Raw genomic sequence first — 27,291 nt, forward strand, 5'->3', positions numbered from 1 at the left:
AAGAGTAACTACTCTTCCTAAGTGCAGCTGTCGTCTGTTTTCTGTTTTATTTTACTACCCAATCAATTGTGCCATGCATGACATGCCCAACAGCAACCCTGTGCACAGCCGGGAGGCCCCCACTACACGCGTAATCCAGAAGCGGGCAAGGAATTCGCATTGCACCCGCTTGCACAGCCTACCGCAATACGGGGCACCCCTCTTTTTACGACGAAATGTTGACAGGGCGCGGAGTAGTTAAAGGCTTAGAACTTCCTAAAATGCCAGCTTACCAGCCTCTGCCACAATACGTGGCACCCCTCCTTCTACGGCGAATTGTTTACGGGACTCCGAGAAGTTGAAGGCTTAGGACTTCCTGAAAAGCTCTTTTTTGCCCCACACCGAACCGCCAGTGCCAGGAGGGGCCGTCTGATCGGGAGGGACGCGTTAATGAACGGAAATATACACAGACCGCTGACATCAGAAAGGTGAAGGGGAAATGGGGGAGAGAGATGAAGGGGGAAGTGGAGAGAAGAGTGGAGGGGGGAAGTGGAAGGAATAGTGGAAGGGGGGCACCCGAGGGGCGTCCACCGTATAATATTTTCTCTTCATCTTCTCTTTTTCTTTCTTCTTTTTTTTCTTTTTTTCTTTTCTGTCTTTTTTTTTCTCTTTCCTTGCCCTCTGATTTGAGATTGTATAAAGCATAGCATCAACAAACTGTATCTTTAATCCTGATGAAGGCCAGACTCTAGACCGAAACGTCGAAATAAACCACGTTGTGACCGCTCACGGAGGATCTACTGGACTATATGCAACGCTACGGCCACTCAACCACCATGCCTGCCTATATATATATATATATATATATATATATATATATATATATATATATATATATATATATATATATATATATATATATATATATATATATATATATATATATATATATATATATATATATATATATATATATCAAAATGAGGCGTTTTAGAGTGGCACTCTTTTATAAAACAGGAGAGCGGTCACGACACGTCAAGTGGTAATGGCAGAACCAGTCTGAGTACCCAGCCAGCCAAACGTCGTCTTCTTCACCGACTGAGTCATATTCCCTGCCTTTCTGAGCAGCACTCATCTTCTTCACTACATTTTCCTCCCCTCCGCAACAGAGCCATCCTGGCGACTCATGGGCAGGAGACGATAGAGGGATCATAATACGGTTTTAGGCGGTCTATGTGGACGGTCTCACGTCCACGGCGTCGTTGATTATGGGGCTGCTCTAGCGGCTCGACGATCTAACTGACGGGTGAAGTTTGCTTAACCACATGGTAAAGTCGTCATACTTGTACGTCAGTTTCGTTGAGAGACCAGGGCTGGTTGAAGGGATGCGGATCCAGACAAGGTCATCTGATGCATAAGAAGCCGGAGGCATCGGGCTATCGTGGTGGTGTTTCTGGCGTTGCTGTTCAGCACTTGTGAAGGAGCGGGCAAGCTGACGACACTCTTCCGCGTATTTAGCAGCTTGTGACATCGTCATCGACTCAGAAACATCTGGGTGGTAAGGAAGGATGGTGTCTAACTTGTAAGAGGGCTCGCGACCATAAAGGAGGAAGTATGGAGAGAAACCAGTGGTTGTCTGGACAGCAGTATTATGCGCGTATGTTACAAAAGGGAGAATACTGTCCCAGTTGATGTGGTTGATTGCGACGTACATTGACAGCATATCTCCTAATGTACGGTTGAATCGTTCTGTAATGGCATTAGTTTGAGGATGATACGCGGTGGTGGTGTGATGAATGACTTGGCATTCCTTGAGCAGCGATTCGACGGCGTCCGACAAAAACATACGCCCTCACTCACTCAGGAGTTCACGTGGTGCACCATGACGTAAAATGATCTGATGTAATATGAAACGACCGACGTCAATGGCTGACGCAGACGCGAGTGGTGTAGTTTCTGCGTAGCGCGTAATGTGATCGATAGCGACGATTGCCCAGTGATTTCCAGCCGGTGTAATCGAAAGACGTCCATACAGATTGATACCAACATGGTCAAACGGTCGGGAAAGGCAAGGTCGGGAAAGCGGAGACGACTGGGAATGACTAGGAGCCATTGGCGTCCTTCGGAGAGAGAATTCCGTCTGTATAGCAAACCATCTCTGATAACGAAGTGCTGTATTTGACGGCGCATACCTCTAGGGATATTTTGCGAGGGAGCTCGACTCAACAAGTTAAGTGAAGCGATCCAAGGATATTTTTGTTGCTCCTGTAGCCTGTCGCTGACACTAAGTGCAGATACGTTGGGGGCAGCCGAAGACGGCAACTTGTCACTACATCGTAGAGGTGATCGGGACAAAGCGTCTGCGTCGGAATGTTTTCGGTCAGATCTGTAAACGACGTGAATGTCATACTCTTGTAGCCGAAGCGACCAATGGGCGAGCTGGCTGGTGGGATCTTTTAACAAGGAGAGCCAACATAATGCGTGATGATCTGTAACCACGCTGAATGGGCGCCCGTAAACATAGGGTCGAAACTTGCCTATGGCACATATGATGACTAGACACTCTTTTTCGGTGACGGAATAGTTAGCTTCTGCTTTTGTGAGTGCACAGCTGGCGTAAGAGACGACGTACTAATCAAATCCAGGTTTACGCTGGGTGAGCACAGCACCGAGGCCAAGTCCGCTAGCATCTATGTGTATTTCCGTCGGGGCAAGAGGATCAAAATGTCGCAGTATAGGAGGTGACGTAAGAAGGTGGCGGAGTGTGGCGAATGCGTCATCACAAGCTGACGACCAACTAGAAAGGTCGTTGTTGCCGGCAAGAAGGTCAGTCAAGGGCGATATGATGGAGGTGAAATTGCGAGTAAAACGACGAAAATATGAACACAAACCGAGGAAGCTGCGAAGTTCTTTTAAGGTCTTCGGCTTAGGAAATTCGGCAACGGCAAGGAGTTTCGCCGGATCTGGAAGAATGCCATCTCTAGATACAACATGGCCCCAAATTAGTAGTTTTCAAGCGCCGAAGCTGCACTTCTTCAAGTTGAGCTGTAGACCAGCGGAAGTGAGGCAAGTAAGCACTGTCTCGAGCCGCTGAAGATGCGTTGAAAAGTCGCTTGAAAATATCACGACATCTTCTAAATAATACAGCCATATCTGCTATTTCAGGCCACGGAGGATGTTTTCGATCATGCGCTCTAAAGTGGCAGGCGCATTGCAGAGCCCGAATGACATGACGGTAAATTCGCAAAAGCCATCAGGAGTAACAAAAGCCGTCTTGGGGCGATCAGCCTCAGCCATGGGAATCTTCCAATAACCTGAACGCAGATCTAGTGACGAGGAGAACTTCGCGCCTTGTAAGCAGTCAAGGGCATCGTCTATGCGAGGTAGCGGGTAAACATCTTTGCGCGTGATCTTATTCGACCGGCGGTAGTCGAGGCAGAATCTTATTGAGCCATCTTTTTTCTTGACTAGAACAACTAGCGATGCCCACGGGCTGTTAGAGGGCTTAATAACACCTCGCTTCAACATGTCGTCAACGTGTTCCGCGATTATGTGACGCTCAGATGCCGATACCTGATACGAACGCTGACGTAAAGGAGCGTGAAGGCCAGTGTCGATTTCGTGAGATACTGTGGAAGCACGGCCCAAAGTCAGTTGGTGGTCGAAGATGGCGCGGAAGCACTCGAGAAGGGCAAAGATGTCAGTGTGCTGCTGGACCGTAAGGTTGGTGTCGATGCAGCGCGAAATTGCGTCGGTGAATGATGGGGAAGAGGATGACGCGCAGCAATCAACAGCGTCAATAGATAGCGTAGTCGAGTAGTCAGGAACTACACGTGCACTCGAGGGATCAATGCCATCGGCAAAGCCCAAGCACTCTCCGCACAGTAACTTGGAAGGCGAGGGAAACGGATTTGAAACATAAATTGCACTTGATGCATCGTGAACATTCAAAACGGCGAAAGGAATCAGGAAGCACTTGCGGCGAACAGCGGTTTCAGAAGGCGTAAAAAGAACAATTGAGTCACTAGAGACGTCACAGGAAAGCGGAACTAGGGCAGATGAGAACGGGGGTATCGAAGTGTCGGCGGCAACGAAAACTTTTGCAGGTGAAAGGAACGAGTCGAGTGAAGTAGCGTCGCATAACGGCGCAAACTCAGCTTCGGCACGAGCACAGTCGATGACGGCATGATGAGTGCAGAGAAAGTCCCAGCCTAATATAATGTCATGGGAACAGTGCGGGAGCACTACAAACTCGACGACATAAATATCGTCAGCAATAGCGACACGTGCTGTGCATGCAGCAAAAAAGGGCGAATTCGTTGCTCGCTCGCAGTGCTCAAAACGAAGTCATGAAGAGGTATTGTGACTTTTTTTAGTCGACGGCAAAGTTTTTCAGTCATTACAGACACTGCGGCGCCAGTATCGACCAATGCAAAAACAGGTATACATTCAACGGAGACAGCAACGACGTTGGACGGCGAAAAACAAGGTCTTGTGGAGTTCGAAAGATCCGCAGTTCTTGCCCCCGGAACTGCGGCTCCTAGTTTTCCTCAGGGACAGGGCGAGGTCGACGTAGCATAGGGGAAAGGGAACGGCGTTGAGGTGAAGGCGACCGGTGTCTGTTAAAGTTCCGGCAAGGTGAAAATGTGTCCATGGTCGCAGTCTCGCCAGACACAGCAGGCTGTGGTCGTTGTGGGAAATCATAATTGTTGGGCCTGACGTCGTCACGGAGGAAAAATTCACGCCGTCGACAAAATCGTGCCACGTGACCCGCAATTCCACAGGCGCAGCATATGGGGCGGTTGTCTTGAGTGCGCCAAGGGTTCTGAAAGCGCGGAGGTGGTGGTCGGGAGGAAGGACGGGCAGCTTGGTACATAGGCTTAGTCGGTACGACAAAAGGGCGCGTGGACGTAGGCGTTCGCGACAAAGAAACGTGGCCGTTCGTGACAGGCGGACGTCGGGTTCCGTTCAGTGCTTCGGCATGGGTCAATGGAGCAGCCACAGGAGGTGCGTGAGCTGTTGGTAGTGCCTCGCACACTTGCTCCTGGACTACTCGCTGTATTGATGGTGCTAAAGTAGATTGGGCACCTTCGGAGGTATAAGGCATGAGGGACAACTGGCGTGCGACCTCCTCTCGTACATATTGCTTGATCTCGAGAAGCAAAGTGGTGTGGTCTATAGCAGTACCAGCCGACGTTAAAGCAGAGATTGTTGCACATGGCGCGCTGGCACGAAGAGTGGTGTCACGCTGTTTCCAGAGCTCATCATAGCTCTGACAAAGTTGGATCACTTCCGCTACCATTTGCGGGCTTTCGGCGACAAGCATCTGAAATGCGTCGTCAGTCACGCCTTTCAAGATGTGTTTGATCTTCTCGGCTTCTGTCATGGCCGAGTTGACACGCCGGCAAAGGTCGACCACATCTTCGATATAACTGGTGTAATTCTCACCATTCTGCTGAGCCCTAGTACGCAAGCGCTGTTCGGCCCGTAGTTTGCGAAGCGCTGGACGGCCAAACAAGTCCGCAAACGCCGTTCGGAAGGCCGACCAGGTGGGGAGGTCTCTCTCGTGATTACGGTACCACAAACGGGCGGCGTCGGTCAAATCAAATTGGACGACAGTACGTTTGTGCGCATCGTCCCACATTTTGTGCTTGCTCACCCAGTCGTATTCGTCGAGCCAGTCTTCCACGTCTTTGTCATCGGTTCCACTGAAGGTAGGCGGATCGCGTTGCCGAAAGGAGCCGAGACATACAGGAGCTGCAGTAGTTGGAGCCGAGACGGCCGCCTGCTGATCGTCGTCCGTGGACATTGTTGCAACTGGAGGCAACGTACGGTTTGGCAATTCCAGGATCAGGCGTTACCCAGCACCTCCACCAAGTAAAATGAGACGTTTTAGAGTGGCACTCTTTTATAAAACAGGAGAGCGGTCACGACACGTCAAGTGGTAATGGCGGAACCAGTCTGAGTACCCAGCCAGCCAAACGTCGTCTTCTTCACCAACTGAGTCATACGGCCTGCCTTTCTGAGTAGCACTCATCTTCTTCACTACAATATATATATATATATATATATATATATATATATATATATATATATATATATATATATATATATATATATATATATATATAATATGGGAAATTCTACGCCTACATTGAAACAGTCGGTCGGCACTATCGTCACGCACCCCACATAGCACAGTGCGAAATGCCCCAAGAAGCTGACTTTTCCAGCTGCATAATCTTGGAATGTTTTACTGTTTTATGCTAGAATGACTGTCATTGGTTGAGCAAAAGGTCTATTTGCAAGTTTGGTGCATTTCATAAAGCTTCTGTTATTTAGTTTTATACGTAGTTGTTTTATGCAGTGTATCAATTTTTTAGCAATATGTATACTGAAGATCCAATCAAGTGTTGTTCAAGTATTTCATTATATCGCTGGGATAAAGCGGAGACAAGAACAGCACGTCTGCGTGATCACCAGATTTGCTTGTCGCGAAATTCAAAATCAGTTCTGTCCTTGTATTTAGCTGCTTGTTGAAGAACCCTGGTAAAATATTCGAAACAAGTGAATAAGTCTGTCTGCCAGGAAAATGTTTCAGAAGAGTGTTACTTCGATGAATGGCAGTGATGTTCTATCCCATAGTATTTAAAAAAGTAGTTGCTTTAAAATGCAGTGAATGTTTCTTACGGCATTCGCTGCCTATGGAGTAGCTGAGAAGTTAGTAACCTTACTGCCATAGCACTTACAGTTGCTACATGCAGGAAACAAGTCCTGCAATGTTAATAACTTTACTTTTATTACAGCTGAGTGGAACGCTATGGTTGACTGGTTTATGGGCCTCAATGTCCCAAAGCGATTGATGACACGAAAGATGCTGTTGTCTAAACAGTATGAACTCATTACTTTAATTTATATGAACTTATAACTTCGTGCGATTACGTGGTAAATACACACCCTAATGACACCTTAACTACTGTGATGTTATTGAAGGGGCCGGACCACTCCAGAAAGACCTTTGCAGTACACCATGCAGTGCACGGAAACACGTTCACACTTCTATTAAAATTTCATACCACACATGGACAAACAAACATTTAAATAGAGGTCACGAGCGTACGAAATAATTGTCTTTAAGTGAAAAGTTCGCTCGCCGTGTAAGTTACGCGGGCACCGGTCTTCTGAGGGTGATGCCCCAGCTGGCTTGGTTGCTGTACTCGACGAAGTCGGTTGTCTCTTTGCCCCTGCCTACTGTCACGCGACGCTTGGTCCTTGGTCTCTTTGACCCGGCCTCTGCCACGCGACAACCACGCGACGCCTGGTCCGTGGGTCAATCACCCAGCCAGACTCCTGCTCGAACACGACCACTGGTTGACCAGAAACCCGACCGTCGAGCACCGCTGAAGCCACGGGTTGTTCCCTCGCGAGGCCGCGCTCCACGAGCTGTCCTAGTCTTCCTGTTTCACCCCACACGTCACATACCCGCAGTCATAAACGCACTGTGCCACAGCACGACACTTTCAGTTGGTTTGTCTCCCACGCACCACATATTATCACATCACCTCCTTTTTTGAGAAACTTGTTTACAAACAACTATTCTAGCAGAATTGCGCGGGGGAGAAACGAGTCGCTATAGTGCGGGGTCACTACACAGTGCGTTGTCCACAGTGTTCGTCTGGACACTAAGCATCGGTAACAAGCATGGTAAAAGTTCAGTTAGGGAACTACAGGACAAGTGACTTAAAGCCGACTAAATCAAAAGTTGGTTAGTGGTTTTGAAAAACCATATGGCCAGTCGAACGACACGTGAGGCGAACAGTGACTTGTCGTTGCTTTCTGCAACGATGGACGCCTGCGGTTTCATGGGCTCGCAGTCTTCGTACTTTTTGAGCGTGTTTATAGAGAAAATCTTGTTCTTTCCAGACAAATAAATGACGTTGTCAACGTTGTTCTTGCATTTGATGGTATAGAACGGCCTTTTCCATTGCATTATAAAAACCTTGTTAGAGCCAGTTGGAAGCAGAATTAGAACCTTGTCGCCCGGGAATAATTTCCTAGGCCGACTTTTTCTGTCGCAATAGGTTGTGTGCTTGGCTCGAGATCGCTCCAGCTAATTATGGGCGATCTTGCATGGCTATTCGAGGTGATTGCGTAACTCGAAGACGTAGGTGTAAGTCGTCCGGGTTTTTTTGATCAAGGCCTTCATACGTCCATAGTTCTCTTAGAAAGGTTAGAAGTCCTCTGACGCGGCGACCGTGAGTTGAAATGGGGAGAACCCAAGGCTTGCATGTGGACTTCATTATATGCAAAAAAGCAGGGGAGTGAGGTATCTATCCCAAGATCGGGGCCTCTCTCTTGGCACATTCTCTTGAGCATTGTCTTTGGGTGCCATTAAACTTCTCCACGAGACCATTCGCCATCGCACGATATGGCGTTGTTTTTATACGTTTCAGTCTGCTAACCTGTTCCATTATTTCGAAGGTAAAACTTGCCCCTTGGTCAGTGACCCTTTATTTTGGCAAGGAAATGCGGGAAAAAAAATCTCTATTAGTGCTTCTGCAACATGAGCTGCATCGATTGCTGCAGTGCTACAGCGTCTGGGTACCAAATCACGAAGTCGATAAGGGTTAGCACATATCGGTTACCATGGTCCGATCTTGGAGAAAATGGGCCGACTAGGTCAACGGCGACCCTTTCAAAAGATGTCCGGATAAAGTGCATGTTGCCTAGTGGTGCGACACCTACTTTTACTTTAAGGGTAATTCTCTGGCACTTGTCGCAAGACATTACGAAGCGATTGACGTCTTCGTTCTGGTCAAGCCAATAAAATTCTTGCAGGACCCGATCCGTGGTTCTTTTGATGATCTGGTGTCATGCCATGATGCTTCCATGAGCAATATCTAGGATGCCTTGCCGGAACGCTTCTGAAGTGACTACCCTGCTTAAAGGTTCTACCTGTACCTTGGCGGTAAATACGACAAAGTAACCCCTTATCTTCGATTATTCTGTAGCTCTGGCCTTTCCCCGAATTAAAGTCTCTGTTGAGCTTATTGAATGTAGCCTTAAAGATTGGGTCTCTCCGCTGCTCCTCGAGGAGTTGAGTTCTTGTGACGTCGGGTGAAAGCGGTGTATAGACGTACAATGGCGTCATCTTGTCTCGACCTTGTTGGTCGGCTTTGGCTTTTATAACGCTTGATGAAAGATACGAAAGAGAAGAGTTGCCAGGTGACTTGGTCGCATGCGCTTCCACGCGGAACTCATCTACATAAGGACTAGACGCCTGCTTCTAGTCAGAATCTTGATCGTATGGTCCTCTGACTACTGGAAAATTTCCCGAGACAAGGTCATAGAGTGGTTCATCCATGCAAGCACCTTCATCATCCTGTGAAGTATGGTGTGTTGACTTGCACTGCATCTTCCGGGAGATGGCTAGTGGAGCCGTCTAGCAGATTGACGCTTATATTCTTGCCAGTCAAGCAAACATGAGGAACGAGTTTCCGTCGGACGATTGCCGTGTTGCGTCCCGTATCACGTAGTACCTGTAACTCTTTCCTATCAGTACACCTTCGACCACTGGCATTCCGTTGACCAGGATTCGTACGGCGTTGTGCAAGTTCTCTTCACCGTGGTGACTTGAGGAAGAAGCTTTTTCTCCTCGACGTCTAGATGGCTTCCTAGAACGAGGCTGGGCAGGTTCGGATTCAGTACACGTGCAGGAAGAACTTGGTTTGTTGTCCTCTTGCTAATTTCGGCAAGTTTCTACTGCGTGTCCCGTTTTCCCACAAAGCTTGCACTTGAGCATCTGCTTTAATGCAGTGCGGCAATCGGGAGCCAAATGTCCAAAACGATTGCGCAGTATGCACTTGAGTTGAGATTTCCGTCACGATTCAGTTGTATTTACACCGAAATCCTTGTTATTAAGCGCCTTTTCCAAGATTAAGAAAATTCTGTGCCTCAAGGAAGCGATCTGTCACGCTAGCGAGTTTCTCTAGCGATGTGCATTCTCGCTCTTTTAAGAAAACAACCAGCTTCAGATGGCAACACCGCAAAAATTGCTCAGCCATGACGTGATCCTTTAAACCATTGAAGGTTTTGGGCATGTTAGCATTGTCAATGCAATGGTCAAAATAGCTGGCAATTTTGCTGCGAACTGTCGCCCAGTTTCGCCATCTGCTGCTCGGGCTTTCCTGAACTTCTCCTGGTAGCATTGAGCCGTGAACTGAAACTTCTGTAGTAGAGCTTTCTTTACGTTTTGGTAGTCAAGCGAATCAGCAGCAGTCATATGACCGATCATGGTTAGGGCATTACCACTCAGGCAAGACTCACTTTTCACAGCAAGACCCCACTTTTCTGGCGGCCGATTGTGTCCTTTCACTACGCGTTCGAGTCACTGCAGATACGCGTGCAAATCATTGCGCTTCTCGTCGAATAAAAGCAGTAGCTTCTGGGGATTGAAGGAAGAGGAGGTGCTCGGCGTAGTCGACGGGTCAGTCGCTGCTACTAGCATATTCTGAGCTCCTTGCTGAAGCTGTAGTTTTAACTGCAGGATCTTGCGTTGCCTCTCGTCAGCTTTTCCGGCTGCCTCTCGTTCAGCAGCATGCTCATTTCTTAACTTGGCTTGTTGGGCCTCAATTAATTTGCCAAGCTCTGCATCCGAGAAACCCAATTGGAGTCCTATAGCAGTAAGTTTCTCTAGGTCTATGGTGAAGTATGAACGGTTGTCTGCACTCGATTGAACTATCATTTTTGACTAAACGAACGGATCCTGGCAGTCTCACCAGTTTGTGATGTTATTAGGGGGCCGGACCACTCCAGAAAGAACTTCGCAGTACACCAGTGCACAAAAACACGTTCACACTTCTATTGACATTTCATACCACACATGGACAAACAAACGTTTAAATAGAGGTCGTGAGCTAACGAATAAATTGTCTTTAAGAAAAAAGTTCGCTCGCCGTGTAAGTGACGTGGGCACTGGTCACTTAGAGGTGGTGCGCCGTTTGCTTAGCTTACCGTGTTCGACGTGGGTACCGGTCTTTTGAGGACGGTGCCCACCTGGCTCGCTCACTGCACTAGAAGTAATCGGTTTGTCTATGACCCGGCCCTCTGCCACGGCAGCAGCAGCACTAAGCCACCTCATTGTGTCTCCGGCAGCAGCCTTACGTCGTGCCAGCCGCTCACGTACTCTCAGGGCCAGTCGCCCAGCCGGAACTTCGCTTGGCCTCGTTTGTTGGTTTTCCAGCCCCAGGAACAGCAGTCGGAACAACCACGCGACGCCTGGTCTCTGAGGCACCCAGTCGGACTTCTGCTCGAACACGACCGCTGGTTGACCACCAACCCGGCCATCGAACACCACTGAAGCCACGGGTCTCTCTCTCGTAAGGCCGCGCTCCGCGAGCTGTCGCTGTCTTCCCCTGTCACACCACACGCCACATACCCGCAGTCATAAACACACTGTCCCACTGCACGACACTTCCAGTTTCGGTTTCACTCCCGCGCACCACATATTATCACAGATACACAATATCTACATAGATGGCATTGGCGTAGAAGTTCATTTCGGGAGGGACGGGGGTGCACACTTTTTATTCAACGTGGTGTCTCAGCAGGTATCTGTGGCCAAGTGTAATTTTGTGCTCTGTATCATATGGCAAAAAAAAGTTTTTTATTTATTGATACGGCAGTCTCAAGCAAAGACAACAGCAGGTGGGATACATTGATACATGCTATCAAAAAATAAGGCACTACAGTTCTAAAAAACACATTAAGTGAAAAATGCAATGCAAACAGATAAAACAATAAGGTTAAGAAAATGAATTAGAACACAACAAATCTTAACATCAAATAGTAAATGTAAAAGGCAAGAGTACAAGAACAGACTCCATAAACACAAAAAAGAATATAGTTTCAAGGAGAAAACTTATCAAACTGAACAGACAGTGCATTAAATTGGCACGCACAATAAAAAGAAGTATATTAAACGGTGCTAACGAGATACTGCAAATATTTTTCAAACAAGGTAAGCGAGGATTGATTTGATTTGATATGTGGGGTTTAACGTCCCAAAACCACTATATGATTATGAGAGACGCCGTAGTGGAGGGCTCCGGAAATTTAGACCACCTGGGGTTCTTTAACGTGCACCCAAATCTGAGTACACGGGCCTACAACATTTCCGCCTCCATCGGAAATGCAGCCGCCGCAGCCGGGATTTGAACCCGCGACCTGCGGGTCAGCAGCCGAGTACCTTAGCCACTAGACCACCGCGGCGGGGCAAGGTAAGCGAGGATTGTGCTGCAATATTGTTGGGGAGGTCATTACAATTAACAATAGTTCTAGAGAAAAATGAGTAAAGCAGTTATTTCGGGAAAGTAAAGAAGTTATCGTGAAAGAATGTATTTGCCTGGTTTTGTAACCCTGAGAATAAATGATAATAGGAGTGGAGTTAATGTTATAATGCCATTTAACTATTTGGTGAAATAATTTTAGCCGGCAAATTGTACCCCTATTGCTAAGAGGGCAACCCAGATCGTTTGATGAGTTGAGTGATTGATGAACGTCCATATGAGTTATATATGTAACGAACTACTTTTTCTATTCTTTCAAGTTGGCCGATAAGTGTTTTGGTGTATGGGTCCCAGATTGGTGCCTGTTTGAGGGCGGCACGAGCCTGGTGTGCCTAGTCTTGGTTACGCCATTTGCATAAGTGACCTCCACAAATGTGGTGAAACTCGAACACACACACACACACACACACACACACACGCACACGCACACACGCACACGCACACGCACACACGCACACGCACGCACACGCACACGCACACGCACACACACAGAGTGAGAGAGAGGAGAGAGTTCAGACTCGACATACACTCCGGACTCCGTCAGCAACTTGTAGGAAGGATATATTTGTATATTTCCCAGCACCACCACAAGTGTCACGGTGCAGCGCGAACAAAAGATAAGAACATCATGAGGCAGTGAAACACTGTGTTCAAATCGGCTGAGCAGGAAGGGCGTTTTTTTCGTCAACAAATATCCACAGGCTCACTGTGTGGGGTCCGTTAAATCCTTATCTCGTCGTTTTTGTTCACATGTAGGATACACGCGTCAATTTTATAACCACACTATGGGGTAACACGTGTTCAGTCGGTGAGCAGCCATCAAATTAGATATACAGTAGATGTTCTGGACTCATGTTCTCTATACCTCACTACTTTCATATATACGTGACACTACGAAGCAGAAAACTGTTACTCCAGCATCATCAAGAAAGTTATAGCTTGCCTAAATTTTCCATAAAATTCAGCATAACATATTATGTCCAGCTGAGGTAGTAAAGTTCTCTAAACGTCACGTACGGAACGGGTTCTTACCTTTACTAACGCTTAGATGCTGAATATTTCTTACGTTTAGTACCTGTCATATGTTTCTACGGAGATAAAATGTCAGCGACAAGCCGTAAGGTTGACATTGAGGTAGTAAGTGATGCAGTTGCAAACATTTTACTACCTTTTTTAATAGCGCATATCTGAGATTCATGTCGAGGTTTTGTGCCAGAACCAGCACAGTGTAAGTTTACATGGTGAAAATGGTGTTAGGGAGCACTGGCAAACTCCATTAGAGTGAATGCACACTGACCAAACTACAATACACGAGATATATAATTTTGAGAGGCTCACAAGCGACTGAGCAAAATGATTTCATAGGATGCATCACCACTGCGCCTTTTCCCGTATCCTGAGAAATGACGCTAGCACACAGGGATTCTAATTAAAAAGTGAAAAGCAGCATTGAAAGTGTTCATCTTGATCTCAAAAACGAGCGAAGATGAATCAAATCTCAGTCCACCTATCGTCTCATTTTTTTTACTTCAACACAACAACGCCAACTTTAGTTCGTTAAGCAGAACGCTTCGGATGCACATATAGTAGGCTTTTAAAAAAACATTTTTCAAGTTTTTCAATGATTAAGCCAAATATTCTTGAATAAGAGTCACCCGATGAAATATATCTGACGCGCATTCAATAATATAGGTGGCAACAAGTCTATCTCTGAATGTGCTGTTGCCACAAACATGAAAAGCCTGATGTATTCCAACTGGACAAAAAAATCACAGTGCGTAGTCCATTGATTAGAATTGTTTTGCATAAGAATTACATGAGTTACACGAATTAAAATTTTTCAGAACCCTCACTCCTGTCTTCTTTATCATCATGTGCCTGCACTTGACTCCACTCATCGCGTCCGGACCGAATGCAATGGCCTACTTTAAGAGACTACACGACGACTTCCGGAGCCAGTGGCTGGTTTTGCTGCTGCAAGTGCAGAACTACTACTTCGACATAAACGCTGACATTGTAAGCATCTGAAGTGTTACGCCGGTGTGGTTCTTGCAACGTTCAAACTGCTTATTGTTTTTGTCTTCATGCTTTAAGATGTGCTACATTGCAAGAGCTCTGTTGGACACTTACACGAACTCTGATACAGTAAACAATCTGTAATGAAATACAAGTAAACCTACTAAAGCACAATGTAGCATAGGAAGTGGTCGTAAGCTAATGCCTACATTTTACTATGCCATAGTTTCACGAGCAGAACTCTTTCAAATGTCCACAGAGTTCCATTCTCCTAACATTTGGCTGAATTAATTTCGATATTCTATCATTCCTACGTTATATCATCTCTCAAGCATTTCTTCATTTTAGTGAACCATAATTAGGTCGATCTACTAGGCCTTCTTTGGTTCCCATCGTATGTCGGCTACATTGCATTTTTCTGGTTGACAGAAATTCATATCTCGAGTTTTCGTTTACATTCATTATACATCGCGAAGGCTTAATTGGCATGTTCGAGTCGTCGTGGAAAGTTGGAAGGAAAGTCCGATTCGTCGAGGTAGCTTGCAAGGCCTCATTGGTCAGTCACTGTCGCACTATGTGACCCTAGCGGCTCACATGTTTCACATCCACCAACATGGCAATGCATGGCGGCGCTGGCTAACACTCTGAGGGTGAGCAAGCACCAGTGTTAAAGAAAGGGGACAAAAAAATTGGCGACGTATCTGCGTCGGTCAGTAGGCACTGCTCACCGAAGGAGTGAGTAGGCACTGCGTGAGATATGGACGCCATCTAGTAGTCATTTGAAAAAAAAAAGAAACGAATTTTTTCTAGAACGCAAAGCCACTCGTATATAGCAGCACCATTTAGTTTTACCTAGAGTTTCTGTATGTGCTCTCTGAGAAAGAAAAGTTACGCACAGGTCTGCCATCTTTCCTGGCTAGCTACCATGGTGGGGGGAGGGGGGGCGTTGCCGTAAATTTGTAGTCATTTATGACCCCACCGTCTAGGTGTTCTGGTGCCGTAGTGGCTTGAGGAGCAGTTGGGGAAGTGGTCGTGACCCAAGGTGGCAGTTCGGAATTCTGTTTTCAAATGTTTTACTCCCCCCTTTTTTTATTCAAGGTAATGCTGCAATAAAGTCATGCTGCTGTCTGCGGCGGTTGTTAGACAGCCCCACCATGTGGATTTCGTGGCGCAGCGTCATTGGTGTCTGACTTCGGTGCAAATCGCACACTTTTTATTTTCTTCTCTCAGTATTGTTTCAAGTATTGTTACTGTTTTTAAATTAAATATAATCGTGTTGATTCATAAGGGATATAACTATCCCTTTTCTTCAACGTCCAACGTGGGATGAAGACTTTTCCCGATTATTCCAGATTGATGCTGTGTGGGGCGAGCAAATTCCGTTGTGTGCGTGTGAATTAACTCGATTACCGAATTGAACAACCACCCAGGGTGGGGTTTTCGTTCTATTGCATCGATACCATAGCTCCAACAAATATGTTGTTACACATAATGTGATGTTCCCAAATCAATCGGCTCCACGTATTTTTCGTGTCACTCTATGAACGCGACATATGAGCTAATGCCAAACGTCGTGCAGGTCAACATAGAATGTGTTCCAACCCCGAGGGCTGTGTGGTTGCGCAGTATGTTTCAGTAAGTCCCAAAACCACAATACATATGACTACAGCACATGCAGCTCCGACTTCGGGCCTACTTCACCTGAAATCGCACATAGAGAATTATTAATGCGATCAAATCAGCTCCTTCAAACAAGGGAATGTTCACGTCGCTTTCGTCCCATGAATTTGTGCTATTGCAATATGCAAACGTAGATAGACATTCGAGCTCTCTACGGTGCAGTAGATAACGGTTGTGTGATCTCTGTAGCTGTCTTCCCATCCTGAGACGACGCTTGTCTTGCGGGAGCCAAACGTGTTCCGCATCGTTATCGGTGATTAAACTGCGAGCACGCCGAAGTCGTGGGTGACCTATCAACGGGACGCTTCAATTTGCAAATGCTGGCTGGTGTATAGCTGCGGGCTTGGGTAAACCACAAGGTACGACCGAGTGGATGAAACGAATACGCAAGGATGAACGTGCATATAGCAGCGTCGATGTATCCTACGGTGAGGAAAGGTAGCCGTAGGGAGCTTGAGCGCAGTCACCTTGCACAGCAGTAAAGAAAAAAAAACATTCAGCAGATCGCTCGTACCTGGGAATCGACGTTATGCAAAGCATGCGGAGGAAACGTGACCGTGTTGCAATTTTTTCATCGAGCGACGCATCATGAAATGACGCTAAATCTATGTACAAATGTACAGACATATATTCAAGAGCTGCACATGTTTATGTAACCAGTTGTTTGCATTTGCGCAACGATGCCAACTGGAACATGCGTATTAACAGCACCAGAAGCTGTATGAACCGCTGATGTTCGCAAAGATGCTGGCCCTGGACACTGCTACATAAATAAACTTCAGCGCATGGCAACTAACCACAATTCACGTTTCCCTGACGTGATGGCTGTATCAAAGGAGGACTGATGTAATGTTTATAAAATTGGGTATGCAGCACTGCAACTACTATTGACGTTTCACGAAGATTAGCGTGTATCTGAACAGTTGTCCTTAGAACTGGCGTAGCTCTGTGGTAGAATGCTTCATTGCCACGCAGAATGCTTGGACTTTATTCCAGTTGGGACCCGGACATTTATTCTTTGCATTCGTTGGGTCGATGCTACCGACGTTGGGTATTCCTTAACGCTCGTGCGTAAAAATTGCTCATGTGTGCTCTCATCGTTCCTGGGTGTCAATCACTAAGTGTCATTCATCTGTGGCACATGCCCGCATTTAGCGGTACATACCCGCCAATGGGTGTGTTCCACTGTCTGGCGGGAAGTGTTTGACGACGTACACGGCGGGATTGTGACATTATTGATGTCTTAACCAGCGTGTCATATTTTTCAAACCATCTCACCCTCCCAAGGTAATTTTGGGTGACGCGAAGTTAAGGGGGTGACCACAAGATCACCCAAACGAAAGTGGCTAGATAGATAGATAGATAGATAGATAGATAGATAGATAGATAGATAGATAGATAGATAGATAGATAGATAGATAGATAGATAGATAGATAGATCAGGGCTCTACGACCGCTGCCACTCAGCAGGCCGGGTCTGTCGGCAAGAACCTCGACTCAGCTCATCGTCCAGGTTTTCGTTGGCCAGCGACTCCTCCCATCGCTCCACTGTACGATGCTGCCTTTAAAATAGGCAACATTATTTGAAATAATTATTTGATTGATTGATGTGTGGGTTTTAACGCCCCCAAAACAACCATATGATTATGAGAGATGCCGTAGTGGAGGGCTCCGGATGTTCGAACCCCTGGGGTGTTTTAACGTGCACCCGATTGTGAGCACACGGGCGTACAGCATTTTCGCCTCCGAAAGAATATTATAAGTAGGTTATAAAGAGAAAATTCCAGCTGGCGAGCACGACTCGAACTGAAGTCGCACACCAACAACGCATCATGTTGCACACCAACGTACCCACTGCACCTCGAAAAATCAACGCGGTAGGGCTAACGACCGGCACAAACAACGACGCGATTTTCTTGCAAAAAAGCAGTATTACGATTCCTTGAAAACCGCAATGTCAATATTGATGCATAACTATGAAAAAAAAAAACAAGGCGCCAACTGACTACCTGCGGTGCGAACGCATTCACAACTTCGCGTCGACCCACTGCGCCACCAAAGCAGCTAGGCGGTGGCGCCTAAAACGACTACAAATTTATGGCAATAATCATCCCCCTCGTTTTTACTATTACTCTACGGTGACGGCACCTATCACCGTAGTCATTGCTTTACGGTGATGGGGCCCGTCCCTGTAGCTGCAGCGCTATTATGACGGGCCCCGTCATTGTTACGATTTTACTGTGATGACACGCACCGTCACTGTAATCATGACTACACTACGCTGACAGGCCCCCTCACTCTAAAGATAGTACTGCGCTCATGGAACCTCTCACCGTAGCCATTGGTTTACGGTGACGTGTCCCGTTTCTGTAGCTGCATCGCTATTATGACGGGCCCCGTGATTGTTACGGTTTCACTACGATAACGGGCACCATCGCTGTATTCATGATTACACTACGCTGATGGGCCCCCTCACTCTAACGAGAGTACTGCGTTGACGGGCCCCGTCAGTCACTGCCCCACGAGAAACGTGGGTAGGTGGTTTCGTGTCCCACCTGAAGAAATTTCTTCTCAGACGAAAGCCTTTAATGTCTCATAATAATGGTAAGCGACGTCCGCCCGGTCCCCTGGAATGGTGCAAGCTTCGGTGTCTCCTCCTCACACAGGAAGAGAAATGAGCCTTATGAGTGCTTGAACGCGGATGTTGTCTGTACGATGCGCAAAGTATAAGAGTACGAACGCATGCAAAACAGAGGCAGATTAGTCTCGCGTTTCACTGCGATTCATGGTTAAAATAAAGAACAAAACATGTACTACACATTAAATTTGTGTGCAGTTCTACTGGCAGTGTAAGAAAAGAAGCATGGTCAGTCGAATGGCCACAGGCTTTTGTCAAACACACTTTGGAATTTTCAGTGTGCCTCAGTTTTTTCTCCCACTTTTATATTCAACTTTCCAGCAAATAGTTATTAAATGCGAAGCATATCTTGGCGTCCTCTGCAGGCATTTTGTATGTGGTTATACACCACAGGTGATTAACAGTTTTTATCCGCCTAGATGAGAACAGGCATTAGTAATGCAAATGCCAGAGCTTCAAGAAAAACCTACGATAGCGACATTGACCCTATGAATGCAAATAATGAAAATCGGGATTCCAGCAGGAATCTAACTAAATCATTCTGTATGGCCATCAGGTATTTTACCACAGAGCGTGCCATGTCTTTAATCTGCTTTGGGAAAAGGCAATATATGTAGGCGTAATGCCGCTGCAGCGTCAACTTATGCTGCAGTGCTATATACTTTTATAACAAAGCAATATACACTACATATGTAATCTAATGATACGGGCGTCATGTAGGATTAACGCCAATTGTGGTTACGTTGTTGACTCTGTTTTTACAGCAGTCTAATATGCATTACATTTCTATTCGGAGGCTCAGTTATCTATATTAGAGCGTTGCTCGACACCGGAGCAATACGCTAGCAAAAGTTACGTGTGGTACTGACTTCATCGCGCTGGAATGTGCACATCATTTTATAATACTGAGGTGTGCGCGCTAACTTGAGTGCTGACGTTACGTCAAACCCTAGGTTACGCGATAAACGACAGTGTGGTATACGTTCCTGATAAACCCACACTCTAGAAACTAAGAGAGTGCTGGACACTCTCTTTGGGAGAGTACTATCTTGTCCCCTATTTCACTCTCTTTCCCAGAGTAAATCACTTCTTGTTGAGGCAGAGTACAGTGATTACCCCAAGACAGGTGAAAGTACTCCCCTTCAATAGACTAACATAACGCTGCTCGACGCAGAGTAGCATGACCCCACCGAAGAGAGTAGCAGTACACTTCACGAAGAAAAATAGCAGAATTTGGGCCGAAATTGGGATTTTCAATTCTTTTTGACGTATTTCTGCATGCCCAGATCGTAAGAATGACTAAATACGAGCGCTACGACAAAAAAGCAAGAAAATAAAATGTGAAAAAAACTTGACCAAGGAGGACTCGAACTTTTGACCGCCAGGCACATGGCAGATTGCGAGTCTAACACGCTAATCACTAAAGCACACTGAATTGTTTTTTTTCAATGGTATTTATTGCAATGTGTGTTAAAATGAACATAAATTGACATAGTATGGAGCATAAGTACAATCACAAAGCGACAATAAGTGCTTTAGCATTACTAAAGAAACGCTCGACAATTAATGAAGTTCAGTACAGCAGCGAGAGTTCTTCAAATTGCGTTATACACCACAGGTGACAAGGCCAAGCACCTCACCAAGATGGGGTACCAATCCAGTTTGAAGTCCATTTTATCATCCCTAAAAGACGAGGAATAGGTCTCTATTTTCTTTTTGTCATAAGTAATGTTGGTAATATGTCTGCATTTCCTTGTTTAGACGCGTAGATTTGAGTGTCTCCGCGCTTGTAAAAACAAGACGCACTGTAGCTAATGTGTTTATTGTGTTTATTTTGTGCTTCGAGAAATGAGAACGTCTATCCGACACGCTTTTTTTCAGTAGAAGAAAAAAAATAGTGCAACAGATTACATGAACGGCATTTACACTGTCTCGCTAAGTGGTTTGTCATTTCTGCCTAAAAAACATGGTGCATCTGAAGTGTGCACTAAACAAGTTACTTTTTATTTCACCCTTGGACATATTTTCAGTCAATATTGTTCACTATCTACGACTAAAGCCACCATACTTTACTGTAGCCATACCATACGCTTGTCTTATGGCGCCATCGCCCATGTGTGATGGTCGTAGCGAAAAAAAAAAACATGAATATTACTATAAGGAGAATGTCATAGCCGTTTGCGTTGTTTTGATTGTGACCGATTGAATGAGGTAGTAGTTACTTATTTCACGACTCAGATTCAAGGCTAAAAACGTGTATATTAAGAATTCTAAGTGCCTTCCAGTCCGCTGAAATTCACTGGCGCACACTGTAAATGCTGTTCGTTTTGTTAATCATCTCCAAATTCTCAACAAGCAAATGCAGTGTGCTTTCTTACATATATCTTTGGCTATTAGGTAGTGCTAATCACTCGCGGTTTGCCGACGCACCTATAAGTAATCAAGAGCAAGAGTATAACCACGTTTTGCTCTCTCATGCCTCAAGAGTATATGGGCATTTTACTCTTTCGAAAAGGGGTAGAGTAGAAAGTAGAAAGCTGTTTCACTCTCTTGTGTCATAAAGAGTGAAAATTAATTTCACTCTATCGGATGATTTGCGAGAGTAGAAGAACACTATCAAGAGTAACTCGGTCTTTTTACTCCTGCGATACCCTCCGCAGTTTTTAGAGTGCACGATGAACACTCATCTACACAGTTGCAAAAACACGTCGATTCACCTTGTAACGCTTGGTCTGATACGAAATAATGCAGCATTGACAATTACTCGCCGAGTGCATTGTATGACACCGATGCCCACAAGGCTGGGGTTCTGTCTAGTTTTTTTTATCTTTGATCCCATGCTCATGACTGCGTTAGAATGTTTCTATAAAACTGGGAAGAATGACTACTTTTTTAAAGAAACATGCTTACTGATCAAATAGCCGTAGAGCCTAGAAAATGTACGTACCCATACTTGCATTTAAAAACAATAGGAGAGAATGGTTAAGTGAAAGGTGGAGACGTTTATATGAATGAAATTACACTGCTACAATGGCTACACAAAAAACCTATATACCTGTTCACAGTGCATGTGGAACACTTGTTCGCGGTGCATGTGTATTCTTATGTGAGCCCTGTAACACCTATTTTACATAAGTGTTACTGTGTTATAACTTAAGTGCTGTAGCATTCGTAGCTTAAAAACAGCGATATTTTTGTGGCCTGTGCAAACCTATTTACATAACCAGAAAACATTGCAAGCCGATGTCTATAGTCACGTGCGTCTCCTGTGAATGGTGTGAACCAAATAAGTGTTGCGCTCCATCTGGCAGAGAACTTACATTTGCATGTCTAAAACAGCCAAAAAAATCACTTTCTCGCTCCTTGAAATTGTTATCTCCTATACTGTGTCGCAAGCGAGTCTGCCAGATATTGACTGGTTTCATGCACGATCGGTGGGCGGAACATTCACTGGGACTGTTTTTTTACATTTATACCGCCTAAGTAAACCGCTCTACACTGAACAGGCTGTTGAATATCTGGTGTCATTCTTTGGCGCATTTGAGGCAATACGGGCATATGCGACACAAGACCATGCAAATCATAGCTGTCGTCATTGGGACATTTTTAAAACAGCTAAATGTTTGTAAGCGCCGCGATTGTAACTTCATATCTTCGGCAATTCTCAAGACAATAAAGTGATATTATGTGCCGGAGCAAACAAATGATTTCTTCATCCCTGAAGTAGGTTCTTCTGAGTTCTTTGCCACAGAAATGAACTTGTTCACGGTCCTAGTATTTGAGATCAATAAAATTCGCTGCATTCGAGCCGGCGCTTATCGTTTTGTTTAGACAGTAGCCCCACGTATTTTTCTCATTGCATATATAAAAGGATTGGCCGTGGTTCCGTAGCATGTGTATTTAGAAAACAAGAGTGCAGCAATGAAGGTTTCTATGTGAACATCGAAGGTTCCAAAGGTCTCGGGTGTATGTGGTGTCCGATATTCCAAACACAAAACACACTGTAGACAGTTATGTTTAAAAGTATACAAGCGAGAGCGTGGAGAACATTTTACCAATAGCCTATTCGGTTTTCTTTTTCTTTGCAGAGAATGTTTCCTCATCTCTGGTACTTATCTGTAGACTTCCAATTCTTTCTTGTCACCTTGCCAATACTTCTGCTACTGAGGAAGTAAGTATTATAGCTTTGGATTAACAGATCGCACTTTTTTGCCGTATAGGACTCTAGTGATCATTAGATAGTTTTTATCTTCTACCCAAAACATTATTGACAGTAATTGGGGCTAACTATGTGATTTAAGCTTTCACTTCGATTTTCCACATGTTCCAACGTAGAAACACAACATAGAAGTCTTTCTTTTTTGATATTCAATGTCTGTTATAAATTCTGAATCCCGTGAATAATAGATTTCGGGAGAGCATTTAGAAGCCTCCGTGCGAATTTTACCTCACGGAGAAGATACATTATAATAGTTGTCTTTGACAACAAGATAGAGGGAAAAAAATTCCATCATTCTAACCAGTCAACAGTTATCGATACAAATCAATACTAATTTATACTAATCGATGCCAATTAAGCCGCCGGCATTGCCAATGGTAAGGGCTTAAAAAAGCCCAGTTAAGCCAGTATATCGAGTCCTTACTAGCTTGGACTATACAATCAAGGCTAGCGCGTACGAATCTATACTGATCGGCACCAGCTAAGCGGGTTTAGGTCGGGTAAGAGTGAGTTTTGTCCCATCACACTTACCAGCAACAAAATGAGATGACATAACCGTGAGATAGGCTAGACCCAACTAGGTTATGTTTATTCAAATTAAGTCCAATGAAGCTAACCTTGACTAAGCTAATTATGAATGAGTCAATGCTGAGTAGATTGAGAATGACTAGCAACTTGGATGACTGCACAAGGTCTCATTAATCTGATCCTGAGTAGCCTAGTTCAATCTAATTTCAAACAAGTCACTTCAGAGGGTAGTTAAGATGCCCTAGTCAGTCAGATGATTGAGTATGGCGAAATGAAGCCAGTCCGGTTAAGGCCTGATTAACCCTTTCGGCCCAGCTGTCGTCAATTGACAACACGCAAATGTCTCCTAGACTCTCGAAATCAAAACCAAACCTGCTCAATATTGGAGAAACATTTCTTCAAGCATCTTCAATACGATCGACACAACTGTTATTTCATTTTTGCGGATCTTGGAGCAGTAAACAAGAAGCCTGACCATTGTCATGGGCGACGTCGAGGCGGGCGAGCAGAGGCAAGAAGGCGGCGTTTTCGAAAAGTCCTGAAGTTGTTTTAAGGGCTTCCATACTGTCAAATACTACGTTGGTTTCTATTTCGTGTACTCTAGGGCAGAGCACAAAAACATTTGCAATTCTTGTGCTTTCTTGACTATAGGATCAAAATAGCCTAATTTCATGGTGTGTCTTTAAATCCATAAATACTTACACCACTAACATTTTATTTATTGTGGCCTTCTGAAGTCCTATTAGTAAAATACATACTAAAATGTATTTAATCTAACCTTGAACAAGTGAATTTTCAGTAAGTTGAGACTGCCTAGCCAGTTGGATGCCTGAATACGGCCCCGTTAAGCGAATCCACATTTAGACGCATTTAGCTAATTTTTTACAAGGTAATTTAGGTTGAGTTGAGATTGGCCAGCCAGTTTGATGCTTGAGTAAGGCGACGTTAAGCCAATGCCGACTCCGGCGAATTAAGCTATCTGTGAGCAAGTCAAAAAGAATTGAACATGAATTGAAGATAACGCAACGAGCAATGGACAGGAACATAATAGGTTTATCCTTAAGAGACAGGAAGAGAGCTGAGTAGGTCAGGAGACAAACGGAGGTGAAGTATGTCATAGTTGAAGTCGAGGAAAAGAAATAGACATGAGCTGCACACTTAGCGTGTAGGTAGGATAATCGCTGGTCAGAGGAAAAGAAATGGACATGAGCCGCACACTTAGCGCGTAGGTAGGATAACCGCTGATCATTACTGAATTTAACCCTTTCAGCCCTGGATTTTTTACTTTGGTCGCATACACTTTTTGTGCGCGTTTTTCTCGTAGTTAGGACCTCAGAAGACCACAAACAAAAAATTGAGCCGCTGGTACAAGCATTTTTGGTTTATTTAACGTGGCATCAAATTAGGTGATTAAGGCCCAGTGATTGGAAAATGAAAAAAAAATGGCTTCTTTTTTCCGGCCAATCAATGGTGTACACAAAATGGAAACCAACGTCTTACTTTTCAGCCTAATACTCACTGAAACAGCTTCGGTACGTCGTCCCGAAAATGGCGCTTACCCGCCTCAACTTACGCACCTCGGCTTCACGAAAGACATCGGTCGTGCTTCTTCTTCTTTGTGGCTGCTACCTCTACAAACGTGCCGCAATATTGATGTCAATTGCAGTGGGGATCATTGAAGAACTATGCCCTCAAAAATGAGCAGTATTGGTTACGTTTCCGAGATACTGGGGGAAATGTTGTGCGGTGGTGTCAATTGACACCGCCAGGACCGAAAGGGTTAAAGGGAAGGCGAAGGCGTGCAAAGGAGGCAGAAAATTAGGCGGGTATATGAAATTAAGAAGTTTGCAGGTATAACGTGGAAGCAGAAAGCACAGGATCAGGGTTCATTGGCAGAACATGGGAGAAGCTTTTGCCCTACAGTGGGCGTAGACAGGCTGATGATAATGATGAGCAAGTCAACATTGAGTAACTTGAGATTTCCTAGCCAGTTTCATGATCGTGTATAGCTAGAGTATAACAATTCGGATTAGTTAGAATTAAGCTAGCCTTGATTGATCTGACCAAAGCATCACTGACAAACTTGTGATAACTTACCGTTCTCGCCACTTAGCCGTTCTCGCTAAAATTACGGTAAGCTCACACATTTAATCGAGGTAATAAAAACGGCCTTCAGAACGCCATAACCGGGTCATGTATATCATGGCGTATATGACCCACATGACACATGACATATTTTTTTTCTGTTATGACTATTAGCACAAATAAATTATCTAAGTCATGCGCTCTTATCATGCCATGTCTATTTCGGTTCATATCAAGTTAATAAAATTGCGGTTAGAGCTCCATGACCAGGACATACATGTCATGGCGTCCACGACATGCATAACATAATTTTCGTGTTATAGCTACTTATTTATGTTAGTTAAGTAATTTTATCATGCCATATGCCAGTGTTACACACATAAAGAAAAAATGGCTATTGCACCTCCAAGACCGGGTCACATATGTCATGGTGTACATGACTTGCTTGTCATTATTTTCACGTAATGACCAGTCACTTAATTTTTTCATATGCTCTTTTCATGTCACGCCAAGTTTAGGTATACATCAAGTTAATCAATCGGCCGCGAACACACGAAGACCTACGCGACCAGTTAGATGGATCGACCGATATATAGGCTATCAATGCATTTGATTCACCATGAAATGCCTCGCGTTAAATTATTAGAACCGAACTTCCTAATAATATAATAAGAGCATTCCCTATGTTCAGAAGCGATAAACAAAGAAAAATATTGGGCACTTCACTGAATACGATCTATCGCTGCATGCCAGGCATTGATGATTGATTGATATGTGGAGTTTAACGTCTCAAAACCACCATATGATTATGAGACGCCGTATTGGAAGGCTCCGGAGATTTGGACCTCTTGGGCTTTCTTAACGTGCACCCAAATCTGAGCACACGTGCCTACAGCACAGGGGCTTACGTCTATGGTTGCCTACTTTATGTGTTTCTGATTTGTTTTTTTTTGCTTTTCTTGCAGTCGTCCTAAAATATCTGTGGCTATATTTGCACTCCTATCTTTAGTAGGATGCTCAGTGTCAGTTTGGCAAGTCGCCGGTACGGACATGACACCTTTCGTTGTCGTGATCAGCGAGTCAATAACGTAAGTAGAACTCCTTTCTTAAAATATGTGTTTGCTTTTGTGAAGAACAAGATCGTAAGAGGTCCCGGAACAGCGGTGCGAGATGTGGGAAACCTAGGTAATGTCTCCCTGATTAATTTTGACATCTTGCTTTTTGTATACTTCCATCTAGACCTCGTGGCAGCGCTCTTTGTGCATTCCCTAAACATAGCCTGTATAATAACATGTCACTCAACATATTGTCCTCTATGGGGTATACAAATATAGCAACAACAGCTGTAGGTAACACAAAGAATGCACGTTCCACCTCCTATAATCACATGGTAACATACAACTTGAGAGAAACGTCACGAATGAAGAGGCACACACGAATTAGGTATAAAAGAGAGACACGGAGGTTAACTGAAAAAAAGTTTTCAGTTTGGCACCCTGTACTTGCGAAAGCGGTACAAGGAGATGAAACAGAAAAGGGAGTTTCTGACGACATCACAAAGTTATGCCTTCTAGCCCCGTCCATGCGTGCCGCCCCCGGCGCAGACTCCCTCATTACTAAAGGCCAGACTTTTAGGCAATAAATAACGCCTTTTAGGCGCCTAAAATAGGCAGAAAAAACGTTTCAGGCACTGAAAATCAGCAGAAAATTATGTTCTAGGCCTCTAACGTCGTAAAAGCAGACACAAAAGACTTTCGTACAAATGCAAGTCATTTCACACAAAAGACGTGGACGACTAG

The 27,291-nt window shown here is 44.9% G+C and overlaps 1 protein-coding gene across 2 annotated transcripts in view; it reads left to right on the forward strand.

Moving 5' to 3' along the window:
• Positions 1 to 27,291, forward strand: part of LOC119161976 (nose resistant to fluoxetine protein 6) — a 208,628-nt gene that overhangs the window by 118,011 nt on the left and 63,326 nt on the right. For both annotated transcript variants that reach the window (XR_012887477.1, XM_075879869.1), the window contains exons 10-12: positions 14,171 to 14,342; positions 22,749 to 22,831; positions 26,458 to 26,580. Coding sequence is in view for 1 of the 2 variants with exons in the window: in XM_075879869.1 (XP_075735984.1) it covers positions 14,171 to 14,342; positions 22,749 to 22,831; positions 26,458 to 26,580 (378 nt within the window). In the remaining variant the exon portion in view is untranslated. The remainder of the gene's footprint in view (positions 1 to 14,170; positions 14,343 to 22,748; positions 22,832 to 26,457; positions 26,581 to 27,291) is intronic.

This window comes from Rhipicephalus microplus, chromosome X, assembly GCF_043290135.1.
Source record: "Rhipicephalus microplus isolate Deutch F79 chromosome X, USDA_Rmic, whole genome shotgun sequence".
Classification (NCBI taxonomy): domain Eukaryota; kingdom Metazoa; phylum Arthropoda; class Arachnida; order Ixodida; family Ixodidae; genus Rhipicephalus; species Rhipicephalus microplus.